Consider the following 24,729-nt stretch of genomic DNA (forward strand, 5'->3'; position numbering starts at 1 on the left):
ACAGTGAATCTTGGTAAATTTCCCATCAATTTGGAAGGATAGGGTTTTTTCTTTCACCCTAAACTTCCTGATTCCCCCCGCCCCCCCCAGTGTTTTTCCAGATTTTCTTTTTTAGGATAGCATATCATCCTGGAGGCCATCCCTTTTTCCTGGATGTTCTAAGATCAGAATTCTTGGCTATCCATTACAGATATGTATAACCTGAATCAACAGACAGTGGCTTTCATTGTGCTGTGTGCTGCTGCATTTCTGGGCAGGATTGAGGAGAAGGAGAAAGTTCAATGGTAGCTTGATGATAAGTTCCAAAAATCAAGTTAACTTGTGCAAGGAGAATTTATGGTGTGCTTTTTTCTCTTTTTCTCTCTCTGGAAAAGAAAAAAAGACTTGCTGGCAAATAATCTGAAAGAATCCAACATCTCAATAAAACAAAGTTTTCACCCTCCCCCCCCCTTTCTGTGTGGTGTTCTGAAAGGAACCATTGTTTGTGGGTTTCAAGGTGGGCTCATTGACTTTCATGTTGCCATGGAACCAGCATGTTTTTCTTCCTGAGTGATACTTGCTTGTAATCTCAGAAGCTCTTTCAGCAAATTAGCACAGGTGATCGGTGAGTGGCCTTGGTTAGAGTAAAGGCTGGCAAAGGACCTACTTGATCAACCAGATGAAGTAATGTAAGGAGTGAAAATAAAGTCCTGGGCTAAGCCTTGGTTAAAAGAGGGAGGGCAGATAAACAGGAATGCTGCTAACTCCCACTTTCTCTTCTCTGTGACACAGAAAGACTGATGTTGGATTAATGTGCTGGTAGACTTAAAAACAAGGAAAGCTCTTTCAGAATTTGTTTTAAAATCCACAGCAGCACTGTGAGCTAATTAGACGGAGAGAGGAGAGGTACTTCTGGTGGTAACTCTCACACAGTTGGAAGAAAGATGATGCTAATATGTTTAATAAAGCCTCTCCGTGCACATATGTTTTTCTCAGTATGTACCTGTACAGTGTCTAAAACAACTGTGTTTAAAAATTTAAGTGGAATATTTTTTTTGCCAAAAAATGTTGACTTGGTGAGCTCAAGGAATTTGAGGTGATCAATTTTTGTTGATCTGTAGTACAGGAGATTATAAACATTTTGATAAAATCAAAACATTTTGCATCTAGTTCACATTTTGCATCTAGTTCTGTTGTTAGAACTCTCATGTTTAGATATTCAAATCAAGATTGGATGATTTCCTAAAAGATGCTTTCTCTCTCAAAGAGGAATTAAAGTGTGACACGGTACAAGATGGTTGCAGAAGTCCTGGTTGTGCAGCACTTGGGGATGTCAGTCTGTTGGATTCTGAGCTGGGAGGCTCAATGAAGGCTGAGGTCAGGGCTCCAGAATGGAGGTGAGGACACAAGGAGGTGCTTTCCTTCACTCTGCTTTTCATTCCCCTGGATAGCCATGTAAGCCACCACAGCTTGGCACTGAGTAAAGCATGGTGATTTTTCAGCAATACTGTACTAGACACGTTTGGTATTGGTTCTGATAGTCCTTGAACTGCTGAGTGTGCTCCCTCCCATTGTATGTGTGCAGATGGCTCAGCACTTTGTGGGACAAGACCTGGGTGAGCCCAGTGTCATTTGGCACTTTTCTGTACGCAGTATCAGTCGGAAATATCTGAGCCTGTTATTCTAAGCACATCTGTTGTTTCGTGCTACAAACCATGACATTTTTCAGCTGAAGCCGGTAAAAGTTTTCAATTAAAGAAAAAATGGAGAAGTCTTTTCTTAAAATAATAAAACATGAAGTAGTCATTGTTCAGATGAAGTTTGGTCCCTCTGTGGCTGCAGTCACCGTTTTTTGTTTTTTTTTTTAATCTCACTTTCTAGATTAAATTCTGTAACCTCTTCTGTTTTTGTATCCAACAAATTCACAGTAAATGAACAGAGGACAGTAAGATGTGGTACAGAAATGTGTAGCGGAAATTAGTAACCAGTGAACACAGAAATGTGTCCATTCTTCCATTGGTCTTTTTGCTTCTAGGAGTTATAATTTATGATGACTGTAGCTAGAATTTTTTTTAAAAAGTGTTTCTTTAGTTGGCAATGTCCTTGAAAAACGTTTGGAATAGTGTGGGTGGTGTTTTCTCAGAAGAGACACCTGTGCTTAGCTAGCATGTTGCATAACCAGACACTGAATTGGTTGCTCGTAGCACTTATCTTTATTTCTTCTACATTTTTTCATGAATTGCTGGGCTTGATCCTAGTGATAATGTTCAGGGCTGGATATTAAATTACCATGAATATTCTGGCAGCATGCTTCCTGCATTGCATTTGGTCACTCTCTTGGTGGGTGCATCAGTTTTCCCTATTTCAGATATTCTGTTACCATGCTATGCCTGGTAGCCAAGAAAGAGTAAACGCAATCAATTTAAGAATATTGTGGACATGAGGTTTTTTTGGTGTTACTGATTCTATAAGATAATCAGTTTAAATTCTAAGCATTGAATAAGGGGGCAACTGCTTTTTAAACAAGCAGATTTCCCTTCCAAGGCCCCCATATCGAGCACTTCTGACTCTCACCAAAGTGATACTCTCAGTCCTGAGGGACTGCTTGAGGAAGACAAGTTATGGAAGCTGGTCATTAAATGTTAATTTCAGTGGAATTTTGTTATTTTTACCACCACCATTTGATTTTTGTGGTTCAAATGATCTCTACCTATTATCAGCTCTATTGGGCTCCATGAAAGATGGAGCAAGGTGAAATCTTGGATAGATTAAATGTGTTCATATAGGTAAAATTTGTAATTTTACATAGTTATTTGCTTGGACTTCCAGGATCAAAGCATTATTTTGCCTTGTCTGTTGCTTTACATTCGTTGTTTATGCTTTATTTTTGTTGCTTTTCCTTCTGCACAGCTTCTTTTCATCCACCCATCTGAGATGCTGAATTATTCCAGGCAGCACTCTTTGGCAATGATGGATCTGGTAGGCAGATGGGGATTAAAGGGTTAAGCATTTAACAAGTCTCCATTTCAAACAGTTGCCTGGGAGGGCACACACCTAGTGATACAGATCTCTGCCTTTGGCAAAAGGGAGTTCTGGAGATTATATCAAGTAGATATTTCAGTTCTAAATTGCAGCAGACTCCTCAGTCTAATTTTCTAGCTTTAGTCTTCCTGATGACAGATTTTCCTTTGCATGCTTTGGTAAAGACTGGGGGGGGAAAAAAACTCAACAAATTTTATATCAGGTTCTGTGGCAAACTGGGCAACTGAAAGCTGATGTTGCATATGCTTATTAGGTACCTTTTATTATGTGCAAGGCAATCTGAAAACACAATCTGTGTTTTTCTTCCCTCACACACACTTGAAGTAATATTATAAAATCAAAATTCTAAAGAATACATGTCACATGTCTTAAAAAAAAAAAAAGAGAGAGAAATTGTTTGTACTGTTCCTAAATTGTGGAGTTTTGATAACGATGCCTCAGAAGACTATCCTTTATAGCTGTTACTAAACATAGTTTCCCTTTGTCTCATTCTTTCCATATCCAGTACAAACTAATAATGACATGTATTTTGTGTAATATATAATCTGAAAGCTAATAATCTTCTTAGTAGCCTAGATACGTGCTAAAAATAGGGTGTTTGTAAATAAAATCATGCATTTATTCTGCCAGTTCTGTGTTTTGCCCTTTTTTGGTTTTCTTAGCAGTAGTGTTCATGGCACGCATTGTCTCAGATTTAATCAGTGCTTGTTCCTCAGCAAACAAGTTCTCATCCTGTCAAAATACTGCATCAGTCCTTACCTCCTCTGATCTGTTTAATCTAGATAAATGGTAGAAAGGCATTTTGTCTTTTCCAGACAGGTAAGATTATCCTTAGCAGAGACTGTGCATTTTTGGCTTGGCAGAAGTTTGCAATATCCACAGCTGATGAATAGACATCCACTCTGCTTAAAAGTGTTACCTGAAGTTAAATAGCTCAAACAATAAATTAAAAACATGGGTACACAATGGAGCCGCTTATTTCTTTTGACGTTTTCTAGTTGTTTGCCTCAGTTTATATTTCCTCCCTTCCCTCACTTCTCCTTTATCCGTGTCATGAGGCAGAGGAATTAGCAGGACAGCTATGTTCTTCTCCAAGGTGTGGCATACAGCCTGATTTGGCTTCTTGACCTGCTGTCCAGCTGACATCTGGCATAGCTCTGTAGTAGTGTCCTCTCTTAGTATGCAGGAGAAAAATCGTCAGGCAAATTGTCCTGCCCTGTGGGCAGCCTTGGCTGGCTGTTACTGTAAGGAGTCATTTGTCTGTGGCAGGACAACTTGTTTGCATTCTCTTGCAGGCCAAAGCCACCTTCTAATAAGAACAGCTCAGAAAGTCAACCTGTACTAACAGCTGTGATGCTAAACTCAACGTTCTGTTGTGTGCACTGTGCAGTATATATATGTAAGTATGATGAGTGAGGAGTCATTCTTTGTTAAGAAATTCAGTGGTTGGTTTCATGTCTTAGACACACTGCAATCCTCAAAGCCTTGTGTGGATTTGCAGTAGTCATTCTGTGCTCAAGTCCAGCCAGGGCAGGGTCCAGGAATCTTGTCTCCTTGGTTGTGCCATTGCTGCTCTGCTGAACAGAAGGGAGTGCTGGGAAACACTTGGAAATTCAAGTTTCTCTGCAATTTCAGCTTGTTCCCTTTGGGTTTCAGAGGCACAGAGTACAACCTGAAGAGCTGCTGTGTGACGGCAAAGCTGGAATGGGGGACCCAAGAAGGAGGCAACAGCTGACTGCAGGCAGCTCAGTAGCTCTCTGCTGGGGTACGGAGGAGGAAGCAGACTCAGGTCATCGCTGTTTCCTCTCTGGGTAGAATTTGAAAAGGATTTTGTCTTCTGTTATTTAAGTCTTGAATTCCCAGCCCTGTGTCCTCCAGTTTCCAGTTCTCTGCCTCTTTTGGAGCTGTTGTCTTTTCTTGCGCTCCCTCATCTTTGTCTTTTGTGTCTGTATTTTGGGGTATTACTTACTTATTTCCAATGGACGGACAATTGTTTTGTTTGTCCAGATGGCTTTGAAAATCCCCCTTAGAATGTTTTAATACTAGAAAATGCTGAGACAAAACTTGAAAAACCACAAGGAGTCCTTTGGAGAAGGTGGAAACTAGGAAGTTATCTTCCTAGAAAAACTGCCTGATTTCTGGCCGCTTTCTTCTCCTGTCTGCTCAGCAGTCAAGGGCTCCAGTCTTCTAATTTCATATGCTGCTGAAGCAAAAGCTCCTGAGGCTTGCTTTAGGGTAAGAAAAGTGCGCCCTACGTTTTATTTCCCAGTGTTTTAAAAACACACATTTTATTCTATCCTGAAGAGACTTCTATTTTGCAGGAGGCTTTTGATTTTCTAATCTGTTTTCCGTATGGAATGAAAAAATGACTGAAATGCAGTATTTCTAATAGATAAAATTTTCTCTCTCCTGGTCTCTTCTCATCTGTTACAGAGGTGGCTTGTTTGAAAAATGCTTTGCCGGATGGCCACTGCTTTTGTAGAGGACTTTGAGATAAATGTGCTAATAGATAAGCTTTGTTTAAAACCATATGGTTATTGTCATCGCTCTAGATGACAATTCTATTCTCAGCTTTATTCTCAGCTGCTGTGGCAAGAAAAGGGAGTTACTTTAATAAAATCAAGTTTAATTGCATAAATGTGCTTCCATGGTAGTATAGTCAATCTTGCATATGTACAATTGTTTTTAAACATAATTTATTTTTCCTAATTTTGCACCTTTTATGTACTCTTATTTCTAATAACTGTACTGGAAAACTATTGTCAACTCTTTGTCCTACGTTCAGGCATAAATGAGAGATCTTTAGACTTCAGAGGGCATTTTGACTGCATTTGCTGCTTGGTTGGGCCTTTTATGTAACTTTTCTCTTGCAGAGTTGTAGAGCTATAGTAAAACAACGTGATTTTACTTTCTAAATTGCTTAGGCAGTTTAATGTGCATGCAGGAGTGTATACAATTTTAAGGTTGTATGCACCATTCATTATGTTTAATTTTGACATGAAAGAACCAGTTGTTCACTGACATTTATGCTAGTGCAATACTTTTGAAGATGACTCAGCTGTCATCTTTTGGGTAGAGGGTAAACGACCAATCAAGATGACAAAGTAGTCAACAGCCAAGAGTCAACAGCTGCATGTTCCTATGAGAGACACTGTTTTGACATGACAAGTCAACTCCCTGAAAATAATATAAATAGTATAGATAGAGGAACAGCTCCAAAGGTATTTACTTAAATTGTGCTTACTATGGTGGCAAAGGTTAATTAACAGCAAGACCCTATTGTGCAGTGCCTAAAACAAACAGTGGTGTCATCCTTTTCCCCCAAAGGAGTGTAATTTCTCACTGATACTACTCTTTGAAGTGTCTTGTGGGTGGAATACTGCTTCCTTAGTTTCTTTTGTGACCTTATTTACCAGAAACACACTGTGTGCTTGGTACCTTCTGGAACTGGTGTAGTAAGTCTTTACTGGAAGACTTGATGAACTTCATACAGTGAGATGCCTCACAATGGTATTTGCTGTAGGCTTAGTCTATTGCTTCAATCCAGAGACAAGACCTCTAGGGATCTTAGGAGATATCCAAACAAAAGCAAGCTCATGTTTGCAGGATCACAGAGTACAAGGTGAGCTGCGATTAGATGACTCCCCATGGAATGAAGGAAGAAAGAAAACAGGTGAGAATATACAGATAGATGTCAAAGAATTAATGATGTTGGTACTCTAACCTATAGTCTTCTGACAGTTCCAGAAGATGAGTACATATGTTTTTATTTAGATAAATTACTATAAAGACTTCCAGCTGTTTGATCATTTCAATCCATTTGACCTATGATGCAGATCTCCTATTTCAAAAATAGGATGAAAGGTTAAATGAGGAAAAAATGAGTTGGTTGAGATTTTTTCAGTCCCTTCTCAAAAAGCATGGCTGACCAGAATTTAGACGTCATCAGTGAACTGGAAAAGGTAGATAAACTTTTTGCTTTTGGGCCATAAAACTTTGCTAACTAAACTATTTCTGCCCATGGGAGTGGTTCTCACTTGGCTCCACCCAGTCTTCAGTTGATGTGTCATCCTATTTTAGAAATTTAATCTGGAGTGAGTATATTAGTAATCTGGACAGCCAAGTGCCACCTCCATAACCATTAATTTGTGGTGCAGAAGGAGCTAATTGTTTATATAAAAAAATAGAAATGCCAAACCAGTCTGTAACTTCCTATCTCAGCTGTTCTGATTTCTTGCTGCAGGAACCCAGTTCTCAATCACTCATTTTCGTTTTCAAAATTAGTTTTCCCGTAATTAAGATGGCATATCAGAGTTTCTTAACCAGTGTATCTGGATAATGTGACAAAGACTTCAAGTGCAAAGCACTGTGTGAAGCTATTTACTGCAAATTTGCAAACTGCGGTTGATTAGCAAGAGTACTTGCACTGCTTTCCCCAAAATATGAATTCTTATGTAATGGGAATTAATTATCAAAATAGTGTAGTTAAAGTAGCCATACACTTTTTTTATCATATACCATGTCATCAGAAAATATACAGGAGGCTTTTTGTGTACCCATTCTAGAAGTAATAGCGATTATGGCTATTTCAGGATTATTTTTTGTGACTTCATTGTGGAGAAAGTGAGTTGTCTATGTATTCTCAGTATCTGCAGAAATGTGCATGCAGGATTATTCAGTGCTGAGGGCAACCTTTTCCTAATCCCGACAAGGAAGGAATCTGGAATATTCCAAGCAGCCTATTTTGTCCTTTGGGCTAATCACACACAATGTATGCTGTGTTCCAGCTAAAATCTACATGGTGTTTTTATTAAAAATAGAAGTGTTAGATAAGAGTGAGTTCTGCTCACCATCTTCTCCACATTTGGGAGTTATGTTGCTTCTATTATGATGTTAAATGTATTTTCATCCATCGTTTTCTTCCCCTGTCGTGTTCAGAGATATCCGCAGCAAGGCGGGACTAGCAGTTGTGCTGTTTTAGTTGAGGCTGAGGCAAATTTAGGGGACTATCATCTTTTGTGCAATGTGTATTTTTTCTTTTTTGCAGGCTTGCTTTATGCTCAGGTATTGTGAGAGCTGTTTCTTAAGGCCTTTGATGAACAAAAACTGAAAACAAACAAACAACCATATACCTAAATTGATTTCTGGTTAGCAAGACTCTGAACGATGTTGTTTGGTCTCATTGAGGTCTTCAGTATTAAACATGGATCTCAATGCAGTGTGGAATTGAGTATTTTAATTTTTCTTCACAAAAAATGTTTAACAGTGAATAGTGATGCAGAGCCTTGCTTTTGGAAAGGTAGTGTATTCACTGGGGAAATAAAATTAAGGTAGTAGCTAAAACACATTCAGAGTACTGCTGAGATGTATATTGTATGTGCATAAAATTGAAACAAAGCAGATCTAGATAAATTTTGGTTATTTCTTTGGCCTCTAATTGATTTACTTTGTTCACAAGAAAAAAAATGAGAGCCTAATTGAAGAAGCTGGCAAGAAACTTACTGAAACCAGTGGTGTCCTTTTGTACAAGATATGTCCAGGGTGTGATGGTTAAACAAGTTGTATTTTTTTTTTTTACAAGATCTTAGATGCAAACAGAAAAGTGAAATTAAGTGAGCCTGCCAAGGTTAGGTGCAGGTGTTGTTTATGCAGATGCAATGATGGTTAAATGTCTGTAGGTCCTATTTTACCATTCCCTCCTTTGTTTCAGGCTGTTTTGATGGTGGCTGGGTTAGCTGAAGCTGCACACAGAGTTGTCTGAGTGCAGATGATGTTCAAAAGCCACTTGTTGAGAGGCTTCCCTCCTATTCGAAGTTACATATTTCCTCAGGCTCTTCCCACTCTTTGCTGTCTCCCCAGGAGATAGATCAAGCATCCTACCAGTTGCCTCCCACGCATAAGGCTATATTGACCCCTAGTGTAGTTCCATTGCGGTAAGCAGCTACACCAGACTTTTTTTTTTTTTCACTGATCCAAATCCAAAAGATGGACAGAAAGATCAGTAGTTAGTTTCGCAGTGGAAGCTCAGATGCAGTTTCCTCCCTTGCCTTTCAATCATCAACTTTTAGCCAAGGGCATCACTGGAAGCACGGCCAATTTCTACCAATGTTTTCATTTTAAAATATCTTCATTTTTCAGCTCTGGAACTTGCATTTAAAAAAACAAACACATTTTGTAGCTGAGTTATTATTTGCATCTTATTTTAAAATGTATAAATTGCTGGTAATATTTTCAGTGTTGGTGGTCTGTGTTGACTATAAAACTGGAGAATGAGTCACAATGGACATATTCCAACATTCTGGCATATGTTTTGCTGTTAAGTACTATGTGCCCTTGACATTTTCGTGAAGACTTTCCTTCTCTAGTATTTTAATTGTTAGAATTATTTATAAGATAAAGGAGATGAGTCACTTTCAGGACTGATGCTTTTCTGCCAACCAGCTGCATCTGGAATGAATGCAGAACTGGATGTGTAGTGTAGTTCTGCAAGAGGAGTTGTTGCATTCACCTCGGATACATAAGCCTGTGGACAAACATTTTGGCTGAAATAGATGAAGTTACTCATTTTTCTTATTTCTGTTGTGGTTGAAGGACAAGTTTTTGTATTTAAAAACATTACTTTGAGAAAAAGTCTTCAGTAATTGACTTCTCATGCAACAGAACTATGCAGAAAAGTCTACGAGCTTATAATTTGTGGGAGTTCTTAAAAGTGACATATATTGCTTGCAAGTGCTTTACAGTTGCTGAAGTTTGTGCTACTATTTTGGCAAGAGGTAAGAAATGAGACAGTTTCAAAGATTGCTCTGAAAGATTATGTGAGGGACTGATAAATGTATAGTGGGCCTTGAAAACTGTCCAGCTGGAACAATGGAAACTTGAGTGATTTGGTAAGAAAGTAGTTTTGGAAAAATAGTTATGTTTTATCAGCTTTTTGCAAGGTATAGCATGATTACAAGTAAAAGGGTTGGCTGAATCATCTGGTACCTTCAGTTCATGAATGGATGAATCGCAAAAATTTCTTTCCAAGCCATATACATACCTTTACAGTTGTCTGAAAGCTCTTATGTGTCACAGGAACATTTTAGGATAGGGAGAGCTGGTTATCTGATGCAAGAGCATCCATTCTCTTGCTGGGAGGTTGGTATTTCTAAGAATGATTTTTATCTGATTTGCTAGTTTTGTTTATGATAACTTGTACTGGTTTATGGTGGTATATATCATATACATACATTGCATAATGTCCACCTCCTTCAACAAGGTCATCTATACTTCTTTTAATATCCACCTATATGAGTTTTTAGTATCCTGAGTATCAATCCATTCAGCAACTTCAGTACAATAAGTGTCTATACTGCTTGGCAGCGTGTGTTGGATTTATCCAGGGGTTGTGGGTGAAGTGTTACACAGGGCTAATAAGGCTGCTGGGCAAGTACAGACTTGGTAAATACCTGTGCTAAATCATATAAATAAGAGTTATTTCTGATCTTGGAGTCATTACTTCAGGCTGTGTAACTTACAACTCTGTGCAGTTAAAGAACTAGGGCAATGCTCCTTTTCTTCACTTGGCTTATGCCCAGCTTTGATAGAAAGTAATACAAGGAAAGCAGACTATTTCTCAATGTAATTTATTAGGTTATGTACTGCATCAATATATGAATGTGCTTTAAAAATTCACTTAATATAGATTCACCATTATCTCCATATAAATTGATGTATTTTGGGATTCATAAACATTATCAATAGGATGTGTCTTTCTTGTTCAGTGAAGCAACAGTGAGTTATCTGCAAGCACTTTTTCCTTCAGTGGGATGCAATATACTGCTGTCCCTTGTTTTTGCTGCCACATTTGCATGATAATGAATTCATGGATATCCCTCTGCGGCTTTTGTGCAATTAATGCAGAGCCCTCCAGCTCCATGGAATGGAAACCCCTTTCTTCCTCCTGAGGCACAGGCAGCTGCAGGTGAGCGTGCTGCCATGAGTTCAGCTCCATAAACACGTGGGCACTGCCCGCGGGACTCCGTGTGCTTTGTGCCTGGCTGCATTCCATCTGGTAAGAAATAACTTGAGTGTCAACAAGTAAGAGAACCAAAAATAATGAAAGCTCCTGGACAAACGTGTATTGTTATGTATTAAAGGTTATAACTGCTCTAACCGGAGCTGGCTGTAGAGTTGTTCTTGCTTTGGTTGCGTTGGTGCTGCTGGAGTGGCTGTGGGTACCTGTGGGCTGCTGGCAGCCACACCTTGTGGCACACTCAGACCGGGTTGAGGCATGAAGTGAATTGGAATTTTGTTACTCATTTTCAGGTCCAGCTCATTCCCCTTTCTCTACTACTGAATCTCCTAAGCTACTCACAAGTATCATGAGGCCTGTGGCTGCTTGTGTACCAGATACAGTACCTTTGGTTTGCTTGGCTGCTAGCACAAGTGATATGCTCTGTAAATTGCGTGCTGTGAGAATGCTTCCCTCTGCAGAAGTCTGATGATGTTACTTGTATGAATGAAAATCACTTGAGTGAATTTAAAAAAAAAAAAAATACTTTGAAAAAATCTTTGCAAATTCCATCCTCAGCTTCCAGCCAGCTGGTGAGAAATACATTTCCTCAAAAAACAGGGGTCAGTCAACCCTCATACTGTTCAAAAGGCATTGGTTCATTTTTGCTTTAACACTTCATTTTTAGTGTGCTGGCACCCCGGTCTCACTGGCAGGAGTGAAAGTGGGGAGTTGAACACAGGATTGAATTTGATTCAGAGTTTGTCACTAGTTTCGCTAGGCCAGGATTGCCTCCCAGTTTTGTAGCCTCGTGTGTCCTTGGAGTTGGAGGAGGGTTGGTTTCTATTAGTAACTATCGGTTGGTCTCAGCTGCCAGTCATTTGCCTGCTCTATGAAATGAATGAAAATGTTTGAGGAAATTGGTTTACTGAAGAAGTCAGTGAACCTTAAAATGAATTAGTATCTTAGCTACAAATTCACATTTAATAGCTTCCTTTGAAAGGCCTTTTGTGCAGTAAGAGATAAGCTTGTGGTTGCGTGTTGTGTCCTTGCTCATGTAGGCTGTAAATAAACTGTCTGGCTTTAACTACATGCTCATTGAGCAGCAGGGTATTGAGGAAGAAGTATGTACTGCTTTATGTACCCTATCAACTGAACTGAAAACTGGTGGGAGACAGAGCAGTGCAGAGCCAGACTTGTGTGTTATGCTGAAGAAGCAGTAAGTGATGTTCCTACTGCTGGTGTGCTGGGAGGCTGTTCACTTACATGGGACTGTGGGAAGAAGAGCAGTGCTCAGAACGAGTCTGGCTTTACATGTGGTTTGTGTGTTACTGTTTAAGCTGTACGGATTCTTACTTGTTGTATTTTTACATCTTGATTCTTACTAGTCCTTGGAAAATTGCTTTTCCAGCCTTGTCACAATTTTGCACTAGGCTTCTATGTACCCAGTTACAGGAGAAATTTGTAGGTGTAGAAAATGGGTATCTGGAAGACAGTCTCCACCAATGTTTATATTGAGGTCGACTTTTTTCATTGAATAGGATGTTTTGCTTTCTGGATAGTTCTGTTGCTAATAGCAGGGACTGGAGGGAAGGTGATGCTTTGCCATGAAACGCTTTAGCAACAAAGCAAAAGTGGCAGGCAGTGAGTCTTGCCTCATGCTGTGACTCTATTAACATAGCAGCTCATAGATGTCTCTTCATAACTGGAAGGGTGTCTGCTTAAAGATCTTATTTCTCCTGCATATGTTTAGGGAGGCTTATACATACTTGCTATTGTGCCAATACAGTCCTTTTCTCTGTCTGTGTAGTGTAATGTATGTAACCCAGCATTCAGTCCCTGATGGTCACCTGTAGCACTGTTTACATACTCCTACCACAAAGGTCTTTCTGTTGACATAGGTTCTCAGTTACTGACAGTCAGAGGTGTAAAATGCTCCTAGCAACAGAGTAGAATGCAGAACATTGTTTAGATAAGATTCATTTGCTTCTGGCGTTTACCTTTTTGATGAATGGGTAAATGGTACTTGCATCACATCCATGTCTTCATTCTGGCCTAAGTAAACCATGCTCTATAGCAGGGAGAATCTTAAACCACATGTTTGTAACGAGGGATTTTCAAGCTTTGTGCCTGTGCAGAGTTCATACTACTTAAAACTAAGTGACAAAAAAGGTGCACTATATTCCAGCTAAAATCCTATTCACATGTGTAATGTCTCATCATGATCTCTGTGATCACTTTTCCTGTGTATTTTATGTGTACAGCTGCAAGGCAGTTCTGGGAAGTGTGGTGTGACAAAGATGACGTGTCGGGGTGTATCACACGTGGTCGTTTGCTCAGAGGTTTCTATCTGTCTGTTTGGTAGTCACTCAGGATTTGCTCTTAATTTGCTGCCTCCTGTTGATTATTTACCCACCAATTTGACAAAAATCCTTTAATTATTAGTTCCTATGCTTTACCTCTTTTTTTTAAAAGCCACCAACTTGACAGACAGTACAAGTCAAGTTTTGGGGTATCTAAGAAAAGAAGTGAGTTCAAACATTTGATATTCTTTGTGGGGGAAAAAAAAACATGTTTGTATTTTAAGTTCATGCAATGCTTTCCTGATGTATTTGCACCTCTTTACTTCACTCCCAAATAAATCCGAGCAAATGCTCTCATACAGTCTAACTGGGAACCCTGTCGGTTTATTTCTGCTCTGACACCTTCTGTGTTGGGAAGAATTACTGAATCTGTTTGCTGCGTGACATTATGCTGTCTTTGCTGGGTCATGCTGCCACTTCTGAGTGCAGATGTTGCTGTGCTTCCTGGCTTATCAGGTTTTTTAGGTTTGAAGGATTTATTTTAAGTTAGGATGGCACCTTCTTTTTAATACATGCATAGCAAAGTAGAATTGACTGCTAATTTTTGAGAGAGAGATAAATGTGTGGATAAATGTTTTCAGAATTGGGTCAAAGTTCCGTAGAAATCTTAAAAGTTATGGGAGCTAAAAAGGGTAATGTTACCTAGCTCATGAAGTAAACAGAGATTATGTTTCACTTGTTTTTTTTACTGTGACATTCTACCAGGGTGTCTAGTACTGTAAATATAATTTCCTTATTAGTCATCAGCAGATAATAGGTCTGACTATATGACAATTTTTTTTTGCGAATTTCAGAAGTTTCCTTATTTTCCATTCCCAGGAACATAAAGTGGTCAGGATTTCGTTCTGGACTAGAGTGGTCCTTAACTGGAGATTGGAAGTTACTGGATATAAGGCTTAGGGAAAAGTTTCTTCCTTGGCATAACTCCTTACGCCAGTCTGAGATTCTTCCACTTTGTTTTTATCTTCATCTTTTCATCATTTTCTTTTTTATTTGATCATGTACACGCTCTTCTTTCAACATGCTTTACATTCTCCTATTTATGGAGTATGCTGGCATTCCTTAAAATCCATTTTTTTTTCTCCTAAAGTTTTCCAGCTTCCTTTCCGATTACTGCCACTGCTACTTGATTTTCCTCATGTTAATGATAGTTGCATGGTTTTCACCTTTTTGCTGCCCTTCTCTAAAACATGCCCTCACTGTATTTATCTCTTGGCTTGTGGGTTCACCCTTTTTACCATCTGACAGCAGTCATTGCCTTTAGCTAAAGTTCTTACGTATTCCATGGATGATCCTTAGATTACAGAGCAGGAGAAAATTGGTCCCCAGCTCACATGTCAGAGCTGTCTTTCCTCAAAATCTTACTCAGGTCCTCTGTTAGGAGTTTGCTCCTGCAGGTACAGTTTCTTTGGGTTTGCAGACCTTCAATATCATTTGCTGCTATTGTGAGGTCCTGTGTGTTGCTATAGAAGAGCTGGAATGAGCATGGGTCTGGGACACCTCTTATGGTATCACAGCTGTTAGCTTTCTTTACTGTCTTTGGCTTTGCTCCAGGACCTGCTGGAGTCAATGGAAAGATTAAAATGGCACTCCATCTGAATGAATCAGCTGGGCACAAATGCTTGAGGGTGGCACACCAGAAATGAGAGTTGGTATACATGATCTTCCTCTAGCATTTTTGAATGCCTTTAAAAAAAAAAAAAATCCACTCCTCACTAATATTTTTAACTAAAATGTTTTGAAAAAACATAAAAAAAAAACCTTAAAAAAAAAATCCTCACTCCTTTTTTTTTTTTAAACTGTTTTCCTATGCTGAGTACTAGTAATACTTACATAAAACTGAAATAACCCAATGTGTTACTACACCTATGTTATAGCCATTTTAGCTATTTACATCTCAAATTGCTATTTTTTTAATCATCGGTACTGAGTTATGTTTTTTAACTTTTTTTCCTGCAAAACTCCTGGTCTACTTTTAGTCAATGAAGTTGAAATCATTTAATCTTCATTTCTTTTGCACTGTTTCTGAGGAACCATTTTTGTCAACCTGAAATACATCTCAGGGCAGTCAGATCTCCTATCTGCATACATACACAGAACAGGTACGAAGGGCCTGTGCTTACACATCCAGATTCCTATCTGTAAGTGTTCAAATGACCAATGCAGTTGTTCATTTGAATGGAAAAAATATATTAAACCTCTTCAGAAGAGAGCACTACTCTAGAATATTAAATGTAGCCTTTAGATTTGTATACATCAATATTATGTACATGTCTGTTTGCTATTTAAGTAGTACTGGAGTGTCTGGTGTCAGCTCCTTCCCCTAAATAAAACACTCAGGGCATGTAACACCTGGTTTAGAGCCAGCTGGCTTAGGTTTACTTCCTTCCCAAGTGCTTTCATTCATAAATAAGCAAAATGACAACTCAAGCTATGAAAAGGAACATAGAAACTCAATGTATACGCAATTTTACTCAAAATATGGACATAATTTCTCTTTTTAATAAACCTCAGTGAGTCTTTGATCCAAATCCCACTGCAGTCAATGGGAAGATTTATTTTGACTATAGTAGGAATTTGGTTTGGCCCATATATGCTAAACCACAGGGCTGTGGAGAGCAGTGCAGGCAGTGGGGATGGGAAGAATACTCAAGTTCTGTCCAGTGCTCTGCCACTGAGAGGGGCCTGCTTGCCACCAGACATTTCTGGCAGGGTGTGCTTTGATGTGCCATGAGAGCGACTGCTGTGAGACAGCAACCTGGGAGGGATCCAGCACTGGTGTGAAGTGTTTCTCTTCTCTACTGGGGGAAAGCAGAATTAGCAGAGCCAGAGGAACTGAAGGTTCATGAAAATGACTGTTAGAATGAAGAATAATTTGTATGGGGGGAAGGGGACAATCAGTGGAGACTAAAATCTTGGAAGAATTTAATGCCAAGTTGAATAAGCATCTGGGAAGATGTAATCTAATTCTCCAGTGGCATAAAGCTGTCTGCTAACAGTGTAAATGTAAGGTTGAGCCTCAGGAATAGAGGTATACATTGGCTTGCAGTGAGTCCAGATTTCTACTGCAGAATATGCGTATAATAAGGCAAAAGTTGTCTCGGGGCACTTCACTCTGAGGTTGTCTTATCAGAACTCCAGGATCACATTTTGCTAATGGTTAGAAATGCCCTTCCAGCAGCGTCTGTCAAGATGGGGACCAGTTTTCACAATGTGCATTTGCCAGTGTACATTGCAGGCTCATACTGCTGCTTATCATCCTGTGCAGGCAACTTGGAGATACTCTTACTGCCTGTTATATATCCCACAGATGCAGTTTTTTTCCTCTTTCCTTTTTTATTACCTACTAATTTTCTGTGAATGCTTTTAGGAAGAAAATGTTCAAATCCAGTCTAAACTTGTTTAAGCGCTTAGGTTGGTCACCTTGAGATGATCTTAAATTGGTTTCATTCAGACTTTGAAAACCTGAGGACAGTTGTGCAGGTGTTTGGGCTGATGCGTAGTGCTGTGTGTGGCAGGGCCTTCGGCCTCCTGGTGCTGTAAACTCCCTGCAGTGTAAGCAGAGGTATTGCTTCTTTTTGTCCTTTTCTATTCTCTGTGTGGTCTTTCCAAAAGCATCTATGTGTGAATTCATCTCCACAGCAAAACATGACTCAGCATCAGTGGCAGAAACTGTGCCTGAGCGTGTTCACACGGAGGGCTTAAGAGCAGAGCCTCTGTTACTACACCTGTAGGAAGAGCAAGTGGTGGACGAGGCCATTTTCTGCTGACTTATTTTCATAGGGAATAAAATCCAAAGTACTGTATCACTTCTTCTCCAAAATGCTGTACATCTACTCTCGGTTGCCCTTAATGTGACAGGTGGCATTGCAAGGGCTGTAAACACTGCTGTGGGAAGGGGATGTGGTTTGTTTAAAACTGGGCAGTTTTGTCAACACATCTGTGTTGACAGAGGTGGGGATTTTTCGTATCTGTTCAAACTCTCATGTTTCCCCCTGCCTGTCTTGTATTATCTCCTTATGGATCCAAAATGCCACCTTCTCCCACCCACTTGTCTCTGCATCTGTGGCTTGGGGGCTGCTTGTTCTTGCTGGCAAAAATGTGTGAAGGTGATGCCTTGGTATTTCTCGTGATGGAGAGATATTTGGATGTACAGAATGACTGAGGCGCAGTTCTATTTATGTCTAGTTAGTGTATTGTGAATCTCAAAACATCACATAACTTTGTGGATTTCGGTAGTCCTAGAAAATGCTCGTTGCTAACTCATGTGAATGTACTTGTCCTCTAAGTGCTTACGCATTTTCTTCAAATATTTGGTGATTCTGAAAATGATTCAATTATGGAGAAGTAAAATTTCCAATGTATTTTGCTATTTATTCCCCAACAAATTCACACAACTGATGTAAGATAGCTGCAAAGTTTTGAAATTTGAACATAATTTAAAATCTTCAGCAGACAAATGGTTATAAAAGTCATTTGTTTCTTTTTGATAGGGTGGAAAGAAGTCTTACAGCGGGCCATGTGGAGGACGCGACTGCAGTGCTGGATGCAAATGTTTCCCAGAGAAGGGTGCGAGGGTAAGTTTTTGTATGTGAATACAGCTATTTATCATGTCTCTCTTATCAAGTGAAGGAAAAAGAAAATCAAGTTTCTGTAATTCTGAATCTAATGACCTCGTGAAACAACAGAAGTGAAGAAGACCAGCTGCATTTGTAATGTCCCTGATCAGGATTTCAAAAGCTCTTCTAAAGGTTTTCAAATCATTAGCTTAGCAACAAGTGTTTAATGGAATCTTATTTCTTTATGCAGTCAGATAAAGTCAGATGGTCTTTAAGTAGATTACAGCAATTAAAAAGAAAAATAGAATTACTGTAGGCTTCCACTACAGATTTTATCCTTACTGTAATAGCTTCTGTTAGTTTGTGGAAGTATTTTTGTCTTTGGTACTTACTTGTGAAGAAACAAGTCTGAAGGAATCTAAATGTTTCCCTATTAAAAAAAATAAATAAAGAGGGAAATAGCTTTTGTTAGCTGGAGCAATTCTCTCAGAGTTCTGCATTTGAAGAAACCAAATGTTAGGCAGTGTTTCTCTAAAACAGCTTAATTTCATTTGATTGTGTGAAAGGGTTTTAACCTTAGCATACCTGGCTACTTCCTGTTTTAGGGCAATGAAGAGCTGCCAACTTCATTTTGCAGTTACAATTTTAATGTATTTTTTTCCATGTGTCTTTCAGTGATGTGTGGGTAAATTCAAGGCATTGCTTTCTAGGACTGAGCTTAGGAAAATATTGCTGTTTAGTAATGGTGTTAGGCATGTTCTTAAATGCTTCCCTAGTTGCAGACAGACTTGTGCGTGAATTCTTAATTGATAACTGATGATGTGTTTGCTCTGGAAGAATAAAAATTCTTTGAAATCATCGTGTGGCAGGGTGGAAACCTATCTAAACAGATAAGCAGAAGAACTTTGCAAGGAAATTCTCAACCTAAAATATGAGCTAATGCCAATTACTCAACACTGTGATTAGATGTGGTAAGGCACAGCCCTGGTTTGGTTCTGGAACAGAATATCCTCTAAATGCTTTGACCTTTGGATAGCAATGAGCATCATTCTTCTGTCTCTTTATATTCCTGGGGTTCAACTTGATTGTTTGAACTGGCTACAACAGTGTTGACCTTGCAGTTTGAGCTCTTGGTATCTCTTTTGTTAAGATGTCACAAAGATTTTAGTCTGTTTTCTTTGCTGACTTGAGAACTCACTTGGCTTTTAGCTTGTTCCTTACATGACCTGTATCAGTAGATGCTTTCAGGCCTTTAAACATACGTTTCATCCTACTTTCATCCATCTGTCTGTGGAGTAAGCTGTCAGCTAGAAGGGGTAATCAGTCCCTATTACAACACTGCCTCTATCAAGACTTACTGAGCCCTGTTGACACCTTCTTGGACATCTGCAGACAACTGCTGGAGTCCTGCCATGTTGGAGGACAGGAAGGTAACTGATGGAACTGGGAAAAGGGACAGTGTGATTATCTATCCTACAGTACTGTTTGTTTCTTGGAGGAGATCATACAGCCTGAGGCTAATTCCCTGGCTTTCTGCCTAGCTTCTCTTGCATTGCTGCAAGACCTTTAAGTTTAGAAAAGGCAAATATGAGACAGGACTCTGCACATGCCCTTTTTACGTATTTATTAAAAAAAGAAAATTCAGCTGTCAGTTTGCACAACTAATCTGACAAGAATAAAGCTAAGCTTTCTTTTTAAATTAAGGAAATTGCTGAAAAGCTCAAGAAAAAAATGGCAACAAGCTGACGACTCATTGAAAATAATATAGGGAGTGTCCTTAAATGTCCTTTGTATGTGCTGCTGATCAGATCAAGCTGAACTGTGATAAACTTATTGCTGATCACACGCTTAAATAAAAGGTGGAGTGGGGCAGGAACACTTGAAGAAGCGTTTAAGTCTACTGCCTGTTTAGTTACCTACTTCTAGAAATGGAATGTAGGTATGTAATACCCCATATCTCCATGTTCATGTTTTCATTATAGACTGTCAATGCATGCACAAAATACTACTTTTCTTTTTGTAACTTTCTCATTTTTAAGTTAGAACTTGGAAGAAGAACGATCTCTGTAACATAAATCATTTCTGTGAAACAGGTTGGGATTCTGTTTAGAAGGGTAGGGTGATGCAGTCTAACACCCTCCTGGGGAGTTCTGCCAGCAGAGTGGTAAGGTGCATCTTCTGCAACAGCAAAGGTTCCTTTCTGGTAGTTGTCCCTATAGCTTGCATTGCCTCAGGAAAGGCTTAATGCTAGCTGATGCTCATTTTAGGCTGCTTAATGAAGTCCAATCTAATCCAGTTTACTTTCAAGCCTTCATCTTAGCTAATGCTGTGGAATTGGCCCTTGTATGGCAAGTTAATGAGAAGCCTGGCTCTGTGTAATTTAATGGCAAAACTCATGGGCCGCGCTGTGGCATCTGTGTCAGTTCCTATTTGCTAAAGTTCTGTGAGTAACTGAAGTGATTATGCATAAGTTTAGTTCTTGTTGGAAAGGTTTTACTTTCACTGGAAGGTCTCACCTAGGACCTTCTCTAGAAGTTCTCTCAGAGGTCAAATGAAAAGATTGGACTTAAATAGATATCTAAGAACTTAGAGAAACTGGAACAATTATATCTCTAAGATGCAGTTAGGATTTGTGCTGACTTTTAATATGAAATCTAACATAATTCTGCTTAAAATAAAAAGCAAGTGTGCGAAGCCCTCACTACGGGTAGAGTTTTTAGATGGAAGTGAGGGGTTTCTGAATTTCAGTATCTTTACACTCTTTTTTTTGTTTGACCGGCAGTGATTGTGACTTTAAAAGTAAGTTTAAAAGTAGGTCTACTGTGATAGTGAAGGTACCCAAATGTACCCTGGTGCCTGTAGCCTTTTTGAAAAGGGAGACAGTCCAAACACACTCTTACATCTTAAAAAACCACTTCTGCTTACATTTTTACATAAAATCCCCTTTCAGAACATCTGTTGATGGGTACAAGTGGAAAGGTGGAAAAAGCAACTATTAAATTTTAATAGAGTGAAAAAGCAAACGTAAAACCTGATGCTAGTCTCCAATGAAAGGCTGAATTTCTAATATACGTAGTCTCTTTGTGTTTGAGTGACCTACACTAGAACATTTTGGGGACTATCAGAAGAAATTACTATGTTTAAAAAAAAAAAAAACTCAAACTTTTCACTCCCCTTTCTCAGTTTTAGATTCAATTTATGGGTAGGGATAATGCCCTCTGAAAATTTTTTACTCTGTTGGTAATTGTCTTGCTCAGATAATTGCAGATAAATCAACAGTAACCAAGAGGACACTTTGCTCTGTTTGCCATTTCAAGAAGCACTAAATAGTAGGCGATCTGTACCATTTCATCTGTGCAGCTCATTTTGCATTGGTTTATGGTAGTGCTGGCTTTTTTGTTTCTATGTGCTGTCATCTACTTTCAAACACTTGCAGAGATAAACTAGCAGCTGCAGTTCTCATTGCAAGTTTACCTTTTCCCTGACGCCTGTTCAGTTATCTTGGAATTTAAAACAGTACGAGGATTTATTTTAAACTTTACTCAGCTTGTTCTGGAGCTCTTCAGCTGATAATAATCTTTTATTTTTTTATTAAGTCTTCTCTTCCACCTAAAGAAGAATTTCAAAGAAAAAATATTTTGGAAATTGTTTCCAAAGCTTTTCAAATGAATCAGTAGAAATGGTGACCAAGCAGCTTTTACAGCTTAAAACTGTACATTGAGAGAGCCAGGTATTTTTAATTAAATTTAATCTTTTTCTGTAGCATATGATTATATCAACTAATTTCTCTCTTGCATCATGTGTTCTCTGAAGTCCATTAAAACTTGATATGATAATTGCAAGTGTATCAAGAACCTCTTTCTTCTCTCAAAAATTTGCACTGCAATTATTTCTAGCAGTTGATGCGGTTGTGAAGGAGTGTGTTTGGCTAGAAAATTAGACAGCTGGGGACATGATGGATACTTGACACTAAATCTAGTCTGGTCACATAAACAGAAGGACCACTGCAGTGTATCATGCTCTGCAGCCTGTCTTCTGACCTACTCTCATTGAAAAGAAATCTTGTTTGTGTACTACTGAACTACAGTGTGAAGCAGAGCATGGTAAGTAGGAGATGGAGCAAAATCTGCCAGACTTACTCAAAAAAATGCAGTCATCATCTGAATTAAAGGGTAGTGTACCAAGAGATGTGAGATTCCACAGGTTTTCTTTGAAGTGAAAATGTTGATAGTAAGCGTTGTGTAAGTTATCTGTGGACAGTTGAGTTCTGTTAGAATAACTGCAAATCAGACAGTCTAAAAATGATAGATCCTCAACATCCATATACTGAACTGCATAAAATAACCCGTAGTCACAACTTTGGGTGATTTAATCTAGTATTTATCTAGCATAAGCTTATATTGCATTGGCAAGAGATCTTAACATTTGTCTGGAACTAATCCCCTCAATGTTTTACAGGAGGAACAGTGTCTCTCCTGATAGTTAGCTGAAGGTTGATATTTTTTTTTTCTCATTCCTCTGCTATGAAATTGTAATAATTACAACTTGTATTTTTAGATATTTGCTGAATTTGGCTTTGATCACTAACTGGAGCAGTTTAGGGACTTGCAGATGAAATACAATTTATGGAAGTGTCAGCTCCACAAAATGAATTTTTTTGGAAGAATGTTTTATATGTGCCATTTTGATATCCACACACTGTAGGTTGACTCTCAAACCAAGCTGTAAGATACTGACACTTTCTTCAAACTAACAGTGCCAAGATAGGTTATCTTAGCATACTAACTTGTTCATCAGTATAGTAGAAGTAATACTGGGATCATTTTATAGTTATTTTTGAGGGATGTTTTCATATCTCAAGTGAAGAGGATTATTGCATTATAGAAGTTCCTGAAAACTGTTGGCGACTTAAGTCACTGTAATTAGTTCTTGCTGTTTTTAAGCATGATCAAGCAAGGCAGTATCCGCTAGAAAATGCTCCTGAATTCTTATATACGATCATGGAATTAGCCATCTAGTGCATGTGAACTCAAAAAAGGAGGTTAGATGAATGAAGTGGGAATGAAATGCTGCTTAATTTGATAGTTAACTCTTTATCATCCTGGGTTGACCAATCTGTGAGGCCAAACTCCATGACTTTCTCTCCTTGTTACTTGCACTCTGAAATTTCTCTGTTCATCTTCAGGATAAGAACAACCAATTACTTTTTTTTTCTATTGCAAAAGAACGTCAGTGTTTGGACCAGGCTGCATGTATGTTTTGTCGTAATCTTTGAGCTTTACCTCCAGGCTTCTGTGATTGCAGCTGGAAAGGAAGAACCTACAATAACAATGTAGACAGACTCCAATCCAGTTATGTTAAAATCTTGTGACCAGACCTCAGAGGTTAGGATCTGGCAGGCCTTGTAAGGCAGCAGTACTTTCCCCTCTCCTGTCTTCTACAGTTTCTTTCTTCTGGTTTTCCATTTGATGGAAACTCAACATAATGAGTTATTTTCTTTTCTCCTGCCATCTAGTTGTACATCCAACTGTATCTTTTTCCTTATGAATGTCTTGTGGTCTCCTTAAATATGCTATAAGTCAATGTCCTGTGTTTAACTAAGTCCTCCTTTTCATCCTCTTCGTGCTTTTCAACGCCAGCATATTTTTAAGTCGGTTTGCTCTCTTAGTTGCCACTTCATCTCTTCCTGCCAGAGTATAACCTGTTTTTATGATTCTTCATTATCTACATCTTAAGAATTCCTACCATGTTCTTCTGGAAACGATAGTCTCCTTCCTGACTGGTGTCTGGAAATACTGCTTAAAAAAATATTCTTGGCCTGTTTTGTTTTGTCATCTGTGTCATTTTACTGTCTATGAGCCCTATCTGAAAAGGAAAGTTCTTGGACTTCTGCATATGTTTGTTTCATGTAAGTTTTTCCAACTTCTCTCTTTCCCTCCACCTTTCTATACCAGTTGACTACGTAATATCTTTGAACTCTAAGATAGACTGACTGCGTTGTAAATGAATGCACACGGCAGCTTTGGGTGCAAGGCTGCTGTCTACCAAGGCTTCTAAGCACTAGCAGTCATCCAGGAGCCAAATCCTCCTCCAAAAGTGGATGTAAGAGCTGCGCTTTCTTTCAAATTATTGTGATGTGTTGCAGCTTTGATAATATTGCAGTACTGTCATCCGTAGTAAATCTAGTTCTTACATATGGAATATATGTAAATGATGGTTAATTGTTGTTTAAATCCTCTTCTGGTTAAGCAAGTGAAGTGCCATTATATGATTTGGGAAGAGAATTATCTGTAAAATTTAAAGATGTCAACCATCTGTTCTGTGTTGTTACGAAGTTTTGGCAATATTATGAGAGAAAATGAGGTAACAGTTAAGTCAAACAACTTTCATGCCAGCTGCTTTCTTAACAGTTGCCAAGATTATTTTTTAAGTAATAAAACTAACTTTGCCAAATTCGACATTAAGCAATTATTGTACGTGTCCTCCTGACCCAACCTAAATACACTGAGCCTACCCTTCTAATGAGAACCACACCATAGAGTAACTAAAAACAAATAAAGCAGGTCCTATTGCATTTGAAAGGATCCCTTGTGCAATGGATTTCAAGACTAAACTTGCTCTTCTGTACAGTCCAGTGTGATCACACATAATATTGAGTATGTTTTAAGACTTCTCAGGGGGACAAGCTCTTGTTTTATGTTACAGACTTCTTAAAATTCAGTATTGGAGAACTGTGTTAAAGCATCTTAACTAGGGAGATTCTGGTAGCTGCTTCCATGATTTCTTTTTTTTC

At 38.7% G+C, this 24,729-nt stretch overlaps 1 protein-coding gene across 1 annotated transcript in view; it reads left to right on the forward strand.

The window, feature by feature from the left end:
- Window positions 1-6,658: 6,658 nt before the first annotated feature.
- The window catches only part of COL4A6 (collagen type IV alpha 6 chain), an 86,688-nt gene continuing 68,617 nt past the window's right edge, over window positions 6,659-24,729 (forward strand). Inside the window, exons 1-3 of the mRNA XM_031554736.1 lie at window positions 6,659-6,694; window positions 12,076-12,138; window positions 17,871-17,954. Coding sequence (XP_031410596.1) covers window positions 6,659-6,694; window positions 12,076-12,138; window positions 17,871-17,954 — 183 coding nt within the window. The remainder of the gene's footprint in view (window positions 6,695-12,075; window positions 12,139-17,870; window positions 17,955-24,729) is intronic.

Source organism: Meleagris gallopavo, chromosome 9 (genome assembly GCF_000146605.3).
Source record: "Meleagris gallopavo isolate NT-WF06-2002-E0010 breed Aviagen turkey brand Nicholas breeding stock chromosome 9, Turkey_5.1, whole genome shotgun sequence".
Lineage (NCBI taxonomy): Eukaryota > Metazoa > Chordata > Aves > Galliformes > Phasianidae > Meleagris > Meleagris gallopavo.